This window comes from Castanea sativa, chromosome 3, assembly GCF_040712315.1.
Source record: "Castanea sativa cultivar Marrone di Chiusa Pesio chromosome 3, ASM4071231v1".
Classification (NCBI taxonomy): domain Eukaryota; kingdom Viridiplantae; phylum Streptophyta; class Magnoliopsida; order Fagales; family Fagaceae; genus Castanea; species Castanea sativa.
The window spans coordinates 21,212,654-21,230,851 of record NC_134015.1 but is presented as its reverse complement, the minus strand read 5'-3'; the positions used below and the strand labels follow the sequence as shown (position 1 = coordinate 21,230,851).

At 34.6% G+C, this 18,198-nt stretch overlaps 1 protein-coding gene across 1 annotated transcript in view; it reads right to left on the bottom strand.

Annotated features, from left to right (window-relative positions):
* The window catches only part of LOC142629294 (protein PIR), a 37,184-nt gene extending 19,939 nt beyond the window's left edge, over positions 1-17,245 (bottom strand). Inside the window, exons 1-14 of the mRNA XM_075803255.1 lie at positions 17,004-17,245; positions 16,816-16,888; positions 13,689-13,753; positions 13,402-13,479; positions 12,672-12,791; positions 12,514-12,584; positions 12,290-12,382; positions 8,137-8,206; positions 7,871-7,935; positions 7,296-7,491; positions 7,018-7,169; positions 5,534-5,627; positions 5,198-5,413; positions 1,514-1,725 (exon numbers count right to left, since the gene is read on the bottom strand). Coding sequence (XP_075659370.1) covers positions 1,514-1,725; positions 5,198-5,413; positions 5,534-5,627; positions 7,018-7,169; positions 7,296-7,491; positions 7,871-7,935; positions 8,137-8,206; positions 12,290-12,382; positions 12,514-12,584; positions 12,672-12,791; positions 13,402-13,479; positions 13,689-13,753; positions 16,816-16,888; positions 17,004-17,057 — 1,559 coding nt within the window. The 5' untranslated portion in view covers positions 17,058-17,245. The remainder of the gene's footprint in view (positions 1-1,513; positions 1,726-5,197; positions 5,414-5,533; positions 5,628-7,017; positions 7,170-7,295; positions 7,492-7,870; positions 7,936-8,136; positions 8,207-12,289; positions 12,383-12,513; positions 12,585-12,671; positions 12,792-13,401; positions 13,480-13,688; positions 13,754-16,815; positions 16,889-17,003) is intronic.
* Between the last annotated feature and the right edge of the window lie 953 nt (positions 17,246-18,198).

Here is an 18,198-nt window from a genome sequence, read left to right as displayed (position 1 = left end):
TCAAATGGTATCATAACCAAAGGCTCAAGCAAGACTTTGAATTCAATCAAGCATAGAGCTTCATATCAACATAAATAAAAGAATAAAGAACAGAATTGGGGAAAAATCATGATAAGATTTCAATGAAAGAACAGTTCAAACATAATAATCAAATTATTTACCATGCTGAAAATTATTAATACTTTTAATCCTAACATCATAAATTGATAAAATTTTAGTTTGGCTAATCACTTCAATGAATATTTTAATTTTGTGTGTTTGTTTATGCAAGGAGATCCAACGTCCATGTGCAGTCACACACCTCCACATACACATTGGGTACTGGATACCCATTAAATGAATTAACAATTCACTTAAATTTCAGGTATTGTGAGTGCATATGCTGGCTAGTGCTACATGCAGTTGTTTGGTATTCAAGATTAATCTGTGCGTTCACAAAAATTAACTTCAGATCTTGAACATGTTTAAACTGATTCCATTAGATTAGATATTCTAAAGTTTCAGATTGTTTTACATCCTTTCCCACAAGCCTATCACAATATCATGAATGTTGGTATGTGTTGTATGCATAGTTGTTAGATGATAGCATTGTTTTTCTCCTTTTGATAAGATGCATGAGGTTGTATTGAATCACAATGACAAGTTGTTAGTGCCAACCCCATAAAAACCAAATTTAATGGGGGTCCGTTTGTTGGAACATATCCAAAAATTTAATTAAGGACAAGAGGAAATTTAAGAAAGAAAAAAAAAAGGCCAATTGGAACTTTTGCAAAATGTGATTTTCTGTCATAGATATGGGTTCAGTTTTTACTTATTTATTTTATGGCGTAGAAGAAATTCACTCAAATTAGTTGACATCGCAGAGCATACGGTACAACAATCTTCACTGTTAATTAGACTCCTACAAGCAACTGACCCATCAACCAAAACCGATTACCAGGTAATCAGGGGCTTTTCACCCTTGACAGGATAGGCAATTTATCATGCCCAGGAGGCAATATATGGGTTCAGTATTAGGAACCAAACAATCATTTTCCATTCAAATTAGCAGGCCCCCACCCAAAAGTCACTTTTGGAGGCCAAAATGTGGAATCAAACATAACTATCCCACCATCATGCTCATCAAGTTTTCAGACAACTTCCACGGCAAATATCAGTTTTTCATTTACAGGTCAAATTCCTGGAAAATAAGTTACAAAACTAAGTTATATGTTAGAAACATTTTATAAAATATATATATATATATATGAATTGTAGCGAGTGTTAATAATATTTTTTTAAATCTTTAGAGCTATCAATGGTTAACTCAAAATCATATATATAGTCAGACCAAAAGTAATCTAATATTATCCCCTACATATTAATAATGATAATAATTTTCATTACTTATCAAAAAAAATATGATAATATTTATTGTATCTTAATTGCATAACAATAATGATGCTAACAGACTTAACTTCTTAATGGAACAACAACAACAACAACAATAATAATAATAATAATAAATTCCCACCTTGAAAGATCCTTCTTCTTTCGAAAGGTAGTCTTCAACATAGTTGCCAATGTGTTTTGGACAAAATCTTGGACCTCAGCATGTATCGTTTCCCATAATGCATCAGCTACCAAAGTGTCGCACCGCTGCATCATTGATCCTACACTCTTTATGTAGCTAACAAGTTCAACCAGTGCTTTCCTTTCCTCTGCACTATAATTATAACGTACAACCTACAGGGAATGTAATAAAATGCCACTATCATACAAAACATAATATTAATATAGACAACATGTATAAAATCCACCGCTATAGTGCTCAATTTTTTAATAATTAATTTTTTATTGGAAAAGTGCAAAAAGGGCATAGTACACATGGAATATACAAGAGATAAATAACCATCATCTAAACTAAAAAGATCAATCAACTCAACTAAAAAGATCATGTACATGGGATCCCTGCATCTACCTCGGCCTCCTGTTTGATCAACACCCCTACATCCTCTATTACCATGACCTCCACAGCCTCTATTACCTCAGCCTCCAGTGGAAGTAAGAAAAGCAGATCAATCAGAAAAATGAGGAGAAAATTCGTGCTAGATTCAGACAACAGGAAACACAGTTAAAAACCTGACTCAAAGAAGAAGCTCCTTTCTATCCAAGATTTGAGACTTAACATCAATGATGGAGGAAGGCCAGATATGAACCCGGCAACATGCATAAACTTTCATCATTGTTGCATTGCAATAATATCTGTACAGATGGGCTGATAGATACTAAGCTCCTCACAGATATTTTTGAACTAAGCATAATAGTCTTCCAGTGTTTATCAGTCAACTAAATGGAGAAATAATTTTGGTGAAGTAGATAAATCCAACAAAGATTGCTCACACCAGAGAATAGCTCTCATATTTGTTCCAACATGAGTTTAGCAGTATCTAGAAAAACTAGAGTACTACTGATTCGAGGTTCCATACAATATCACAGAAAGCAACGAAATTGAGCACCCTTTACTCTCCAATCAGCATATTTAGGATTGGTATAACTAGGAGGATCTGACAAAAAGTATTGAAGATCTTTCTTGCCCAGAAAAACACTTCCACTTCCTTTGACCATAGAGCATAATTGTTTTCACCTGAATTAATTGAGGTCATTATAAACAATTCAGGAGTGAAAAGTATACTTGAATCCAATTCTTTCTTTGATTCCATACCAACTGATAACTAAAAACTCCAAACTACAAGAATAACTTATTAACAAATAAAAACCCAAAATCCCAGCAGCCAATTCATTAATTCAGGGGACCCAAGTAAAATGACACTAGCTAATTAAACATCATCATACCAAGTTTTATTATACAAGCCAAAATCAACATACACACACACAATATCAAAGGTAGGAATTCTGGGTCCTTGGTGACCATGAGTCTTAACTAATCCATAGTAACTATAACCTTTGCAGTGGCAGACCAGTACCGGGTCACTACAGAATCTTTCTGGCAAAGAAGTAAAATTGGGATGACAATAAACACAGTCTTGAAACAATGTCGTTCTAACCAACCACAGTCCAAGAGAAACAAATAAATTGATGTAGAGGAACAAAAAATATCGTATTCAAGAGCCTAGTTGAAGGCTGAAGTTACAGCAACAATAATCAAGCATGATGATATCACGATCTGACAATGGTCATGATGGAGGTAGTGTCGAGATTGTTTGTGGTAACTATGATGAAGTAGGGTCAACAGTGGGTGAGGGTGGCATATCAGTTGTCAGCAATGGTTGACTATCAGCATCAGCAGGTTTACAGTACACATAACGATCTAATACCATGTAAACTGATCAACTGAGTATTTTGCTTGGGGTTAAAATTAGATTAGTAGTTTCACCTCATTTTTACGAATAAACGGTAGGTGGGCAGGAGAGTCGGCCCATTCCAAGCCCAAGCTGGGCATATCTAGATTTAAGATCAGCCCAGGCTTGATCGGCCAGGGCTAGGCAAATGCCTCTTGCTGCCGAGGATGGAAAGTAGTGCCTTGGGGGAATCCACCAGCCGAACACAAGATCCGGCATATATCGCAAGTTACAAGAAAGTCATTTCAAGGGCGTGGCTGTGGGCCCTATCACTGATGCATGATTAGACATGTAGGAACAGTAACTTAGACTTAGGAAACCACCCAAATACTATAAGTGGGGGGACCGACATACATGCCAAAGATTTTGTCATCATGAGAGCCCCACTAATGCAAGAGTGCAAAAGGAAGGGCAAAGGAAAGAAATGGAGGAGGGGAACAAAAATTCTGGGGAGAGACACAAGAGAAAAGGGAGAGAGTAGAACTTAGTATTTGGGGAGGGTGATCAGGCTATGTCATCAAAGGGGGCTTCTTGGCTGTGAGCTACCCTCCTCGGATATATACATTTCAAGCAAGCAAACGTTATATCGCTACCAAAAGCCACCAACCATATGCCAATCTGCTTTCAGATTTCCCATTGTGGGCTATACCCAAGAAAACGTACAAATTAGTTGGGGAGTTAGGCCCAACAAACCCAAGGATTGTTGGGAACTTCCCCCACATAAACCAATGCCAAAGATTATATGACACTTCCTCAAATTGTCCACAATTAGTCATTGTCCATATTGCAGAACCCACTCTTGTTGGAACTGTGACCTTCCACATGCTCTTCCAAAGGAAAGAAGGGCATCCATTAGAGTTTAAACTTTGCAAAAAGTTTAAACATTGAATAGTCGTCTTTCAAAGGATTTCAACACAATTTTTCCTGTACCCTCCCAACTTTGGTGGAGTAGAGAATATCAAGAAAAGAAAATAGAGACTCCAGCTCCCAACCTTGCATTGATTCTAATAACATTGATACCTTTTATTTTATTTTGTTTTTTGGAACAAGGAAACTTTATTAGAAAAAAGGAATATAATAAGATTGATATCTCAATTGAAGTAACAATTAGAAGGCTATGAGAGGAGGAAAAAGAAACAGCAATACAGCTTCCCAGCGAGTAAAAATGTTTCCTTGGGTGTGATAAAAATTGACTAAGCACTCAAGCAAATATAAAAAGTTCAGCCACAGAGCTTGTTAGAATTATGATTAAGTGATTAAATTCACCATTTCTTAACAGCTTAAGCTTTTGGGACAATTGGTAATCAGAGCAAGAGATCCTGAGTTCAATCCCTGACTTTACTCTACCTCCCATTTAAAATATTAAATTTCCACTTGCTGGGCCCCCACTTACTAAGGGAAAGTTTAGGCCCAATAGTGAGGGGGAGTGTTAGAATTATGGTTAAGTAATTAAATTCACAATTTCTTAACAACTTAAGCTTTTGGAACAATTGGTAATTTAACACAGCTTAACTACAAGTCTTGGTCACAATGTGCAGGGCCTATATACAGCATGATATCCATTCTAAGAGTAAGAATAATGGTGACAACCCTTTACACAATAAACCGGAAAAAAAAAAAAAAAAAAAAAAAAAAAAAAAAAGAAACCAAGGAAGCCTCAAACGAAAATAAGAAGAAAGCAATAGCTAACGATTCAAAAATGAAATGATAGACAAAATTTTAACCATCTGTGCTAGGATACTGATTTGTTACTTTAGTGAGGCTGAGGATCAGAAAAAAATTGTGTAAAGCCGAAAGAAATTTCTGTTACAGATCAACCAGAAAAATAGAGGGAAAAAACATAAAAGACATTATACCTTTTCATAGTCAGAAAATGCTGCCGAAGTCTCATGTGATTCTAAAGGAACTGGATCCTTGCATGGACGAGAAAATTTCCATGCACATTGTTCCCAAATGCGTGCAGTCCATCTGCTTAAAAGTTGAAAACCTTCAACAATTACATCATACATGCTTCCCTTGACTTCTTTGCTCCACTCAATATCAGCACTGTCGGTTGACTTTAACAACAATAGCTGTACAAACAAAAATAAAGAAGAAAAGCTATGAAATTTAAAGACAAATACAGCTGGGACAGAAAAATAACACATATAACAAATCTGTAAGTAAAGAATTTCCTTTGGAGGGGTCAGCACCTGATTCATTGATGAAGCAAAACGAATTGTGAAATCATCATGTTCAGCACGGATTGCTCCAATGTGATTGATGATCAAATAATGTCTCTGATAAGTAAATTATGTCAAGGTTTCACTAACAATACAATGGAAGTACAAGCATTGTGCAGAAGTTCATATTTTTCTTTATTGTTAAGTTATACATGCGCCTAGTCGGTTTTTAACTCATGACCTCACCCACCAATCACTCTTCTGGGAGGACGAAGTTCCATTTTATGGAATTTTGTACATAAGTTTGTATATGTTTTAGAAGCAAATGGTAAAGTACCATAATATATTTCCTTGTGCCATCCTAAACATAATTCTAACACTCCCCCTCATGTATGGGTCCAGACTCCTCTTAATAAATAGGGCCCAACAAGTGGGATTTTGAACATTTTTAAATGGAGTTAAGGTTCAAACTAATGACCTTCTATCCTAATACCATAATAAATTATTAATTTTCACAAAAGCCTAAGCAGTAAGTAATTAAATGAAATTTCACAATAAAGTACATACATGATTTAAAAATTGAAAAATGATGCCCAAGGAAAAGAAAAATAAATAAAGCATATAAATAAGCCACATGGACAATATTTAAACAAAGTTATGAGTAGATTAGTTTCAAAACAATGAATTAAGATTGATGAGGAGGCAACTAATCTAAACCCCACATATTAATAGTCAGGGAGGTAAGGAGTTAGACAAAACTATAGGTATATAAATCCCCACCACAAACTATTTACTCTCAAATAGGCCAGAAGGTACATATTTGTTCCATAATTCCTACTTTTCCATCAACAATTAAGGAAGTAGCAAATGCAAACATTTTTTTTTTAATAAGCCTCCGTTTGGATACTAATGAAAAATAAAAATTATTTCACTATTCAGCTTATTTTTGCTACTATTCATAAGCCCTACTGCACTTTTTGGTACTATTCATGAGCTCCAATATACTATTTCAACTAAGTTTTACTTTTATCTACAGTACTTTCAACAATAAGTTTTCAATTTCAGCAAAATAAGCGATATCCAAATAGACCTTAAGTGATGCAAACAAAATTATCACACCGCAAAATCTGAGACCTGTAGTTGTACACATAAGCAAGCTTGCCAAAGCACCACAAAGGCAAGGAACAGTCCTCAATGTTGTTTATTTTGTTGGTCATTATTCTGTTCATAATCCCATTGTATTTTCTTATAAGTTGAAAGAAAGGGGGCTGCAACTAAAATATTTTTTCAAGCTGGCTAGACTGGGACTCCAGCTTCATATGTTTGCATTAATAGTACTAACAAGAGGGGGTAGGAGGAGAAAAAAAATACCAACAGGAACCAACATTGTTTCTTACATATAAGAAGTTGCAGCAAAATGTTCATTAGAAAAGCAGTAGATAAGCATCCATTGGTGAATTTAACCACACACACACACATACATGCATATATATGACAAAAGAAAAAAAGGATATTCTTGTGCCTCACGGGGTGGAAGCTCATGGGGTGCTGGAAGAGTGAGAAGACGTGCTTGGGAAGAAAACTTTTGAAAGTACATTGATAATTCTTTCAAGATTGCAGCAGGAGAAAGATGAAGATCTGGAAATGCAGGAATTACTGGATCATTCTGCCAAGAAAACAGACAAATTAATGCAAGCTTCTTGTTCAATTCTACCAAGTAAAGAAAGAGATATATGCTTCTTGTTGCTTCTTCATCCATTGACATTTAAATCATTTTACATAACAGCAATACCTTAAATATATTGATCAGTCTGTTGATTTTCACCCTCTTGTACAAAGACTCACTGTCTTTCTCTGACGATGTTGCTAAAACAACAAGAACAGGCAAAACACGTAGAAGAATGTGCCGCTCTGGAAACAGAAGTGCAAAATCCAACTCCAATGACTCAACCGCAAAGACTATGAGAACTTGAAGAATGTCTTCCACGCTATCTCAGGTTAAGGAACTTTATAGGTAATAAAATGAATTATCATCATTTACACACACACAAATAAAAAAGGCTGTTAGTTACACTTGCATCCAGTGTGTCTTGAACCCAAAACCTCACCTCCCACCTTGCCCTTAGAAGGGACTGGAAGGAAAATGTGTTATCGAAAATACGTCTTGAACTCACTGGCATCATCATTTATGTGTGTTATGGACAATATAAGGCAGTTTACATTCAAAGTTCTAAAATGTTTACCAGCACATGTAAAACATGTATCAATTTAACTATCAAACAAGGAAAATGTAATCACTCCAGGTATCATATAGATTTTTCCACAGTAGTCAATATATCAAAAATAATAGTTACATAGACAGGATACTTGTTCACACGGAACATCTCAACATGCAAATTCAATAAGATAGCCCACCTTGTGCTTAAGAAAATCTGCACAAATGGTGAGAAGATAATTGCAATCAATCCACTAGCAGAATGGCACAATATCAATTGTGAATGTAAAACCACCCCCCCCCCCCCCCCCCCGGGTTAAAAAAAAAAAAAAAAAAAAGTTCCCAAACAAAAACAGCCATACATTAAATTCATCTTGTATCTACATGTAAAGAAACAAAGGGAACCACACTCACACACCTGTAAATCATCTAACTCCTCCCTCATTATATCAGTGTCTTGCCACTGAATGCTGACTTGTGTGAATGTCCTGAATATTCAGAGATAAATTGAATGCTGACTTGTGTGAATATTCAATTAAAAAAATTTAAGAAATAAACTGCTAATAATTGTGGAGAAATTTTATCAAAAGGGTTAATAAATTAATAGCAAATCTTGTTTTCTTTCTGATAAGTAACATAATTTTATTCAAAAGATGAACTACTTCAAATACACAAATGTGCCCTAAGTGATTACAATCTAAGATTCTAAAGATCTAAAAATTCTAGAAAGGAGGATGCAAGGATACTACACAAAGTAGTCACTCAGTCATACCTTCCTTCAACTAAATTACTTTAGAACGTGATTTGGGGGTCCAACCCCATCAAAAGTTCGATTCCTCCTCTCATTCTCCATAATACACATAATGGTAGCACTTTCCATATCTTGGAACTCTTGTGTTCCAGCAACCATTGTAGTCTTTGGCATAAACAAAGCTACCTAGAATGAAGCAAACACAACTAACCAAATATTCGGCCACTTAACAGTGAAGTAAAAGGTGTTTCATTGACTCAATCTTGTCATTTTATGAATATTTATTTTTCAGTTTTGTTTTATTTTCTTGTTAACCCCACAGGCTTGTAAAGAAGTAGTATAATGGCCTTTTTGAGTGCTTGCCAAAAATCCAAACTTTGAAATTTGGGGAGAATTTCTTGTAAGTATATTTAGAAATTTTGAACTGAATAATTGGGGCATCAAATTCTATTACAAGGACTAAGCCTGGACTACAATAATGTTTCATTGACACTAAGGCCGATCTTACTTAAGCTATATCTTGTATTCCTAAGCACAAAAAAATTCAAATTCAGTATTATCCTAAGCATAAATTTATTAAAATAAATAAATAAATAATAATAATAATAATAATAATAATAATAATAATAATAATAATAATATTATTATTATTATTATTATTATTATTATTATTATAAGGAATACGTTAGGTGTTCCAAATATGTTCTAAAAATTCAGCTGGAGGTTAACAGAATGTCTATGCAAAAATGCTAAAAGGAACAAGAATGAGAATAATGTCTACAGTTGGTCTTTAATAGCTTTAAGTTCAGTTTCATTCTTTAAAGTACAATTGCAAGATCCTGTTGGCTTTTCTATGTATATGTGTGTGTGTGTGTGTGTGTGTGTGTGTGTGTGCTGCTTGGCATTCCTAATCCTATATTACTGGGAGTCCACAACTTTCAACCAGCAAAGTCAACTATGAAGTGCTAGCCAGAGGGTGGAATCTTTCTTTAGTTTTATGCTAAGGAAACTCTAGGTGTGACTACTTAGGTTTCCTCTTGTTCTTCTTTTCTTTCTTTTCTTTTGATTGGTACATCACATGCACAGACGCCCAATGAGTCTTGAAACCAGGATAGACTTTCTCTTGCTATCCTTATTCATTTTTTATTTTTTAAATACAAAAGCACACCCAGACCATGAAAGGAAAGGGAGTTTCAGCACCCGTCAACCAGCATGCATCCCCAATCCAGGAAGAAAGAAATCCCATCATTTCTTCAGCACTGTTGTTTTACTAAATAGAAACCTACTTCCTTGTATCTGTGAATGAAAATTCCAGTGCATTTTCTCATTGTCTATCCTGCCTAAGATTTCTGCTTTGAACATCTTCTGACCCTATGAAAAGAGCATTCCCAATTAATATGAGCCTGTCTGAGACTTGCCATTTCCACCGTGGAAGAAAGTTTTTCTGCACATTTTTCATTTCCTTCTTTTCTCTCCAAAGTCATATTCAGAATCTTTCTTCACTATGATCAGTTTATTATTCTTTTGTACTCTCTTCTCTTTACCATGTGATAGGTCAACAAGGCATGAATGGGCCTCGAGAAGGCCAAACACTTTGGCCCAACAAAGAATGAGCAATGATCATATGACGAGATGAGGTGCTCCCAACACCCTCATGCTATCCCAATAGGCCAGCGGGAGGAACAAGAGGGCCCGGCAATCTTAGCACCACAGTTGAAAAAGTGTTTTCCCTTCAGATGACATGCACCATAGGCCATCCTTGGTCTCTTCATTTAGAATCTTTTAAAAGATATGACTTGCGCTCTTAAGAATCAGATTTAAATCCACTGCAGGACCTATAAAATCTGTCAACTACTACTCTTTTTTTTTTTTTTTGATAAGTAACGATAAAAATATATTAGAGAAGAACTTAGCCCCGTACATAGGAAATGTACTAAAGAGGCAAAAACATCAAGAAACCAAATTACAATGATCAAGCAAAACAGGAAGGGGAAGACAAGAAAAAGATGGTAAAACTAAACACCATTCCAAAAGAGTAAAAAAGAAAAGACTTAATCTCAAGAATGGACCGATCGCGACCCTCAAAACTTCTAGAATTCCGTTCCCGCCAGATACTACTCTATTCTTCCTTTTTCTTTTATTGGGCATTACCATAACAACAGTCATACCTCTAATACTATCCAAATCAAACCCTAAGCCTAAATCCTTAAAATGCTAAATTTGAAAGATTGCAGATTAAATCAGCTTAGATCCTGATTATATGGTGGCTAAAAGATTTTATAATTTTAGTACAAAATTGATGAATAATCTGTGCAACAAGACAGATTTGCTATAACAATGTAGAAACAATCAAGATAGATTTTATACATATTTATCCTTGTTCACTATCCCCACCAGTGTGGCCAATAGGATCAAGAGATTGTAAAGGAACCTCTTGTGGGGTGGTTGGGGAGATGATTTCAAACATCATTTGGTAGAATGGGATAAGGTGTGTACTCCTATAGCTAATGCAGGATTAGATAAGGGAGCTTACTACCTTCAATCAAGCTCTGTTGGGGAAGTGTCTGCAGCGATTTGGGGCGGAGGATACAAGATTATGGAGGCGTGTAGCAGCTGTGAAGTTTGGAAAGAAGTGGGGTGGTTGGTGTACAAGACCCATTTGAGACACACATGGATGTGGTTTGTGGACTAGCATTAGGATGGGATGGGATAGATTTTTACAGTACATTCAATTTGATGTTGGCTCTGGCAGTCAGCTCCGGTTTTGGCAGGACTATTGGTATGGAGATCAACCTTTGAGGGTAGCTTTTCTTACCTTGTATGATAGTTCCATAGTTAGACATGCTTCAGTGGAAGCTCTTTGTTGTGAGATGGAATGAAAAGAAGAGGAGTTGGAATGTAAGATTCTTTCAGACCTCTAATGATTAGGAGTTAGATTTGATGGCTTCGTTTCTCCTTCTTCTAGATTCTCATGAACCCCATAAGAGAGGGTGGTGAGCAAATACAGTGGAGGCTGAAAAGGAGTGGCGAATTCAGTGTTCATTCTTTCTATGCTACTCTAAGGGGTTCAGGTTCAAATGATGTAATCCTCCCCCAGAAAGACATTTGGCAGGTTAAGGCCCCACAAAGGGTCTCATTCTTTTTTGCACAATGGCATGGGAAAAGATACTGGCTTGTGAGAACCTCCTCAATAGGAAATATATGATTGTGGGTTGGTGTTGCATGTGTCAGAGTAGTGTGGGGAGATAGGTAGATCATCTCCAGATACATTGCACTGCTACATTCAATTTGTGGAGCTTTGTTTGTAGATCCTTTGAGATTCTGCGGGTTTGACCAAAAAAAATCATCAATCATTTGTTTGGATGGAGAATTCGGGTCGATAAGCATTCATCAGATATCTGGAACATTGTTCCTTTATGTTTGATGTGGACTATATGAAGGGAACACAATCGAGGCACTTCCGAAGATGAAGAAATTACAAGGTCTCAGTTATTAGCAACCTTCACCAGTTCCGTATATGAGTGTTCTCGCACTTAAGATTTAACGAATAGTAATTCAATTTCATTGTTTATATAGTCACTGCTATTTTGCACACAATTTTTTTGCTGCTTCTAATTCTTTAGGCTTCTTTGTGTCATTTGTACATGAAGTAATCTTTCTATAATAAAATTAATCCTACCAATAAAAAAATGTAGAAAAAATAGGTCATTAATGATCAAAAGAACAAACAGAAGAAATAGTATGTAAACCCATTTCAAGGAGCCTAGGAGATATAACCAAGATATGGCAAAATAATATAGACCAAAGATGATTTCCATACCTCTTATACCAAGAGAAATCATTAGGTATGCTTGCTTTGGCGTTTTTGAGATGATCAAGTTGCACCAAGACATCAAGTAACTTCAACATGGACCTAAAATAGAGAAAGATGTCTTAAGGGAATAGCTACTAGCCATCATCACTTGAAATGAGGTAGTATCAAAAACAGAAAAACGAGGAATCAGTTCCAAACCAAAAATAAATATATAAATAAATAAAACAGACCAGAGATGAGTGATTGTCGGGCCATTTATGCGGCGCTCAGGCCTAGAAAAGCGTTGCATATCAGCAGCTAACTGCATCACAAAACACCTATAATCAGAACTGGAAGTTTGAATCAAGCTTAAAAACAGAAAACAAAAGAGTAAACAAATAGCTCATACTTTTGATGCAGCCGATGCTTGCCATCGTTGAATTTCACGCAAACGACTCATCTCCAAGTCCAAAACTTGATACGTTTCCAGATACAAGTCAGCTTGACTTTGCTTCATAGAATCAGGAAGCTGCCAATATAGATTTTTATTTATAAATTATCATAATCCCACAAGCCAATGCTGATGGAAGAGGATAAATTTAATTTTTATTCTATATTAATGAGTGGGATCCAACACACAGATTTATTAACTTAAATAGAAAGTATAGAGTAAAGACAGATACAAAATCAATACCACCCGCAATGCAAATATGATAAATTACTAACAATCCTAAAAGCCTAAGCTGATAGTTATCATTCAATGCATATTCCAACCATACAGCAGTCCTCGGGCCATGATAAAGTATATAAGTGACTGAAAATATACAAACTAGGAACTTCATTCATTTTGAAATACCAGATTTTTGTGAAAATGTAAAAGAACGTCAAGTTCAAACAGACAGGAAGGTTCTTTCAGGTTAAGCCGCACACACATTTATATATATATATATATATATATATATATATATATATATATATATATATATATATATATAAGCATAAAGGAGTAGTTTTAGATAAATGATTGCAGGCACAGTTCTCCATATAATGCTAATTAGCAACAATGACCATGTATACACTTGATGTCCAGAAAAGAAAAAAAAAAAAAAAAAGTATTACAAACTAAACCCAAAACTGACCTGAGGAAGCGCTTTGACACAACTGCGATATGTATAAAGCACAGATGCCATATCCTTCCCCTCTTGGATAAGGACATTCTGCACGTCTTACAGAGTCACTATCCCATAAAATGACAATAGTAGAAAAATTCTAAAGAAGAATGAATCAAATTGTAATTATAGACTTCAACTTGCATTTACATCTGACATTTAAACATCCCAATTTTCTGAAAAGAAGGTAAATTCTTGGACAATAACTTCTATTCTTTCAAAAGACAAAGCAAATTGAGAAAACAAGAAGTGCATACCAGCTGATTGAGAGCTTTTGTGTCCTCTGATAAAGATAGGCGGTATGCAGAAACGTCACTGTACTCTACAAAAAGAAGCACTTTTTAATTACAGTTCAAACCATACTATGCCCCCAGAAACACACAAGCACATGTCTGTGCGGGCACCTGCCTGTGTGTGTGTGTGAGTGTGTGTGTTCTAACCATGCTTTGTCCCTAGACACATACATTACTCAAAGAAGAACAATAAGCTGTGAAAGAGGATCTTACAAAATCAAAAATAAAATAAAAATAGAATAAATTCCTGGAGAAAACCCATTTTGAGCTCTCCGAACAATTATCCTTGCATTCAAACATGCACTTATTCCTTTCCCACCAAATGCTCCTCATCACACACAGGAACACTGCCCTCCAAGCAATAGTATTCTGTCCCTACCACAACTCCTCACTGAGAACTCTAAAAGCCTCACAGACATGCCCTTCAGAACTACCTCCCAAGTCCAAAAAATATTCTCCAATCCTCTGCTTCCAAAATCATAAAAGGCATAGCACTGCTCATATGTTCCACATAGAAAACAAGAACCTCTACTCAAAATCCTATCCCAAGCAGAAAGCATTTTTGCACTGAATAAAATCTCGTTTTGGCCCTGGGGAACCAAAAAAGTTCCTGCCAGGAGGGCCCTTTTTGTACTGTTAGACGTCAAAGAAAACCCACCCCAAAACAGCAACTCAAATAATTGTCCTTAACTATCATGTCATGGACAAATCCAGAGGAACATCTATCTCTAACAAACTTTCAGTTCTAACCATTGGGAAATTCCACCCATGACTATCAACAGAAAGCCAGCAGCATGCAATCTGAAGTGCATGTTAAAAAACCCAAGTGGCCTTCAAATATGACAACAAAACCTGTTATAAACTTATATATCATCACTACTCCAAATCCAACCAAACAGAACTATTGTTTGTAACCAAGAAGAAATGAGCTTCATTATAACTCTGTTCCGTAGGCACACACAAATAACTTCTATATTACTTCAAGCAGAGTCCAGTTTCATGTTTGTGGCATTTTACTCATCAAATGAGGGAGAAGAGGGGGTCTTCTATTCTTCTTCAATCAATGAAACCAAGTAACAAGTCAAAACCCAGATTCAACGTGTTAATACCAAAATATCAATAAGTACCCTCACTACCTCGAAACCCAATAAGTTCATTATCTGACCTTTTTATATGAACCCCTACCCCTAGCAAAGAAGATTAGCAAACCAAATGCCAATGCTAGTCAATTGATGAAACAGTCTCAATATCCATAGATGGCAAAGACAACTTAACATCTATAAATAATAATAATAATAACAACAACATTAACAGATGAGAACTTCTATCCAGCCATTGACATTCTGTGAAAATTTGCACTTTTTTTTTTTGCCACCTTTCACCATTTTCTTCCTTTTCCTTTGGAGCTCAGGAGAGAGGGAGAGTAAACAACAAATTTCATTTTGTATAATAATAGTCACATACATTCGTTTTTTCTTTTTTCATCACCTTTTTATTAACTAGTCTCTTGGGGTACACTTAAGTGACTCCACAAACCCCTCATGAGAGAAGAGATTCAAGAGAAGTACAAAATCTGGATAGTGAGGAAAGAGATTCAGAGAACTTTTTTTATACATATAAAAGATAGTAGCATGTTTTCATTAATAGGAAGAGGCTTAATGCTAGCCACTACAATGTAATGTAGGAAAAGAAATGTGGACATACATCCTGCCATAGTAGAAATGTGTGCTTGTGCACGTAGAGAGAGATAGAGCTTAAAGGTGTTAGCTAAAAAAGAGGTACAGTGATTTCACGTTAATATTTGGTTATATAGCAATATTTTGACAATTAATATTATTTTATTCTATTTTATGTAATTATTCATTCTATTTTAAGTAATTACTAAAATTCTATTTTACTTCATTATTAATAGTTAAAAAAAAAAAATTCTATAGACTATTAATTATTAGGTTTTTTTTATAAGACTACTAATTATTAGGTTATTCCTATAAAAAAATTAAATGGCTAAAATTGGTCATAATTAATATTTTTTTTTCTATTTTATGTAATTATTCATTCTATTTTAAGTAATTATTAAGAATTTATTTTACATCATTATTAATAGTTTTTGAAAAAAAAAATAATAATTCTATACACTATTAATTATTAGGTTTTTTTTATAAGACTATTAATTTTTAGGTTATTCTTATTAATAAAAATTAAATGGCTAAAATTGGTGAGACAAATTTTTTCTTCTCAGTAAGATACCTTTAATTTAAACTTTTTTTTTTCTCCCCTTTCCCTTCCCCCTTTATCTCACCCTTACTTGCTTATATAAACTTTTTTTTTTTGTGGAGGACTTAAGCTATATATTTTGTACTTTTCTTTTACGATTGATAAAAATATCTATATATTTCAGCATTTAACCCTTCTATTTTTTTTTTAATGAAAACCATATGACATATTTAATTAATTAATAATTTTGATATCAATGATTTTCCTACACACCATGATTATTAATAATTAGAGGGTTGGCCATCTATGACATATTATAGCTACATTACATATTTGACAACTTTCTTATAACTGTTCCATTTTTCACGCAATAGTAAACAAGGATGATTTTCCCAGAATTTCTTGTGTAAGAAATTTTTTATAAAAGCTATCAGAGAATTTGTTACCATTACACACCATCAAATATATAAACCAAATTTCCATCCCCCGCCCCCCAAAAAAAAAAAAAAACTAATATATATAAACCAAAAAAAATTTCCTCCATTTCCAAATATAGAAGCTTTCTAAATACCAAGGCCCATAAAAGTAAAATGATCCATAGCCAATGACACAAATTACAAATCTTCAATCCTTATTGACTATTAGCACAGATCCAGGTAAATGAAGTTGAACCGCAATTGGCAAGCGAAAACCCAAAATGGGAGTTAAACAAGGTTTTGCCTCAATTACAACAAAATTGGATGCACCCGAACAGATTTGAACATATTATTCACTATTTTGAGAGCAATTCATAGTACTACGTCCCACCATTCATGTAAAAAAAAAACAAAAAACAAAAACCAAAATTGTTGTTGTTTATGGCATAAAGAATTCATACCAATTGGACTCTCAGTTGCACCTCTCTCAGTTGACACCCAAAGCCCTGGTCCTTGCACCTCTGGTTGCTCATCCTACACAATTACAAAAGAAACCACATTATGCTGAACATTGAAGATTGCTTAAGAGTAGATCAAAATGAAGAGATTTAAGAGAAGAAGTAGAAAATATATGATTGTTATGTAATACCTCAAGTGAGAATGTGGAGAGGGCAGCAATGGCTTCCTCAACAGGGACAGCCATGAAGGTTTTTGTGATTTTAGGAAAGTTGTAAAAGATGTTTCAGCCAAATCTGGAGAAATCAAAATTTAGGAAAAAGGTGTTGCATTTTGGTTTGGTAAGAAATTTGGAGAGAGAGAGAGAGAGAGAGAGAGAGAGATTTCGGAGGAGCGAGTGAGAGGGTGAGTGGATGGAGTCTTAAATTTTGATTCTTGATGACTCACCCTTTTTTCTTTAATGGTTCGGTTATAGACTTAGTGGTGCCTGAATCTAGAGTTGGTAAGAATTAGATTACCCAAACTAATTTTATTGCAAATTTCGGATTCATTAAAAATATAAATATAAAAGAAGAAAAAAAAAAAGTAATTAACCTTTCTAAGCATCTTACTTTTTTATGTAACAAGTATTAGTATTTTGGATATAGTTTGTCATAAGTTTTAAGTTTTAGCTTTTAGGGGTTAACTTTTTATGTACAGTTTTTTAAATCTTATTAATTCTTTTACAACCAACTGAATTATGAGAGTCTCAAGTGTATTGTTTTGAATCTAATTAAATAATTTGTATATAACCACCATGCACCTTTAGTGCGGTGGTCACTTCACAAGTATAAGTACTTGTGGGAGACAAGGGTTGAAATTCAAGTATCTAGGAGAGAGTTTTACACATATATACACTTAGATTATACTAGAATAAAAATTTTATCTTGTATCAAAAAAAATAATTTGTAGATAACTATGCGGTATCTTCTTCTTTTTTCTCATAAAAAAATTTATTTTTAAAAAATTACGGGGTCCCCTTTTCCCTGAGTAGAGTAGGTCCAACTTTACTTGTTTTTGTGAGTTTCATGACAGATGAGTCCATTTCAAGTTTCAATACTTTTTTCTGTGAGTTTAGGCACCGGAGAAAAAAATATTCTTAATTTGGAGAATTTGGCATTACTGAGCTTTTTTTTTAGATTTAGACGAACAGACTTTATTCAGATCGAGAAAAGTATTAAAGAGTTGATATCTACTCATAATTGTTCTTATTTTTTATTTTATTTGTAAACCTGGACCCTTTTAAAAAATTAGGATTTAGGAAGGGCACTAGAATTATATTTTGAGTGAGAATTGATAAAAATGGAATCGAAAAGAATTATGAATTACGAAAAGGGGCGAAGAGAAGG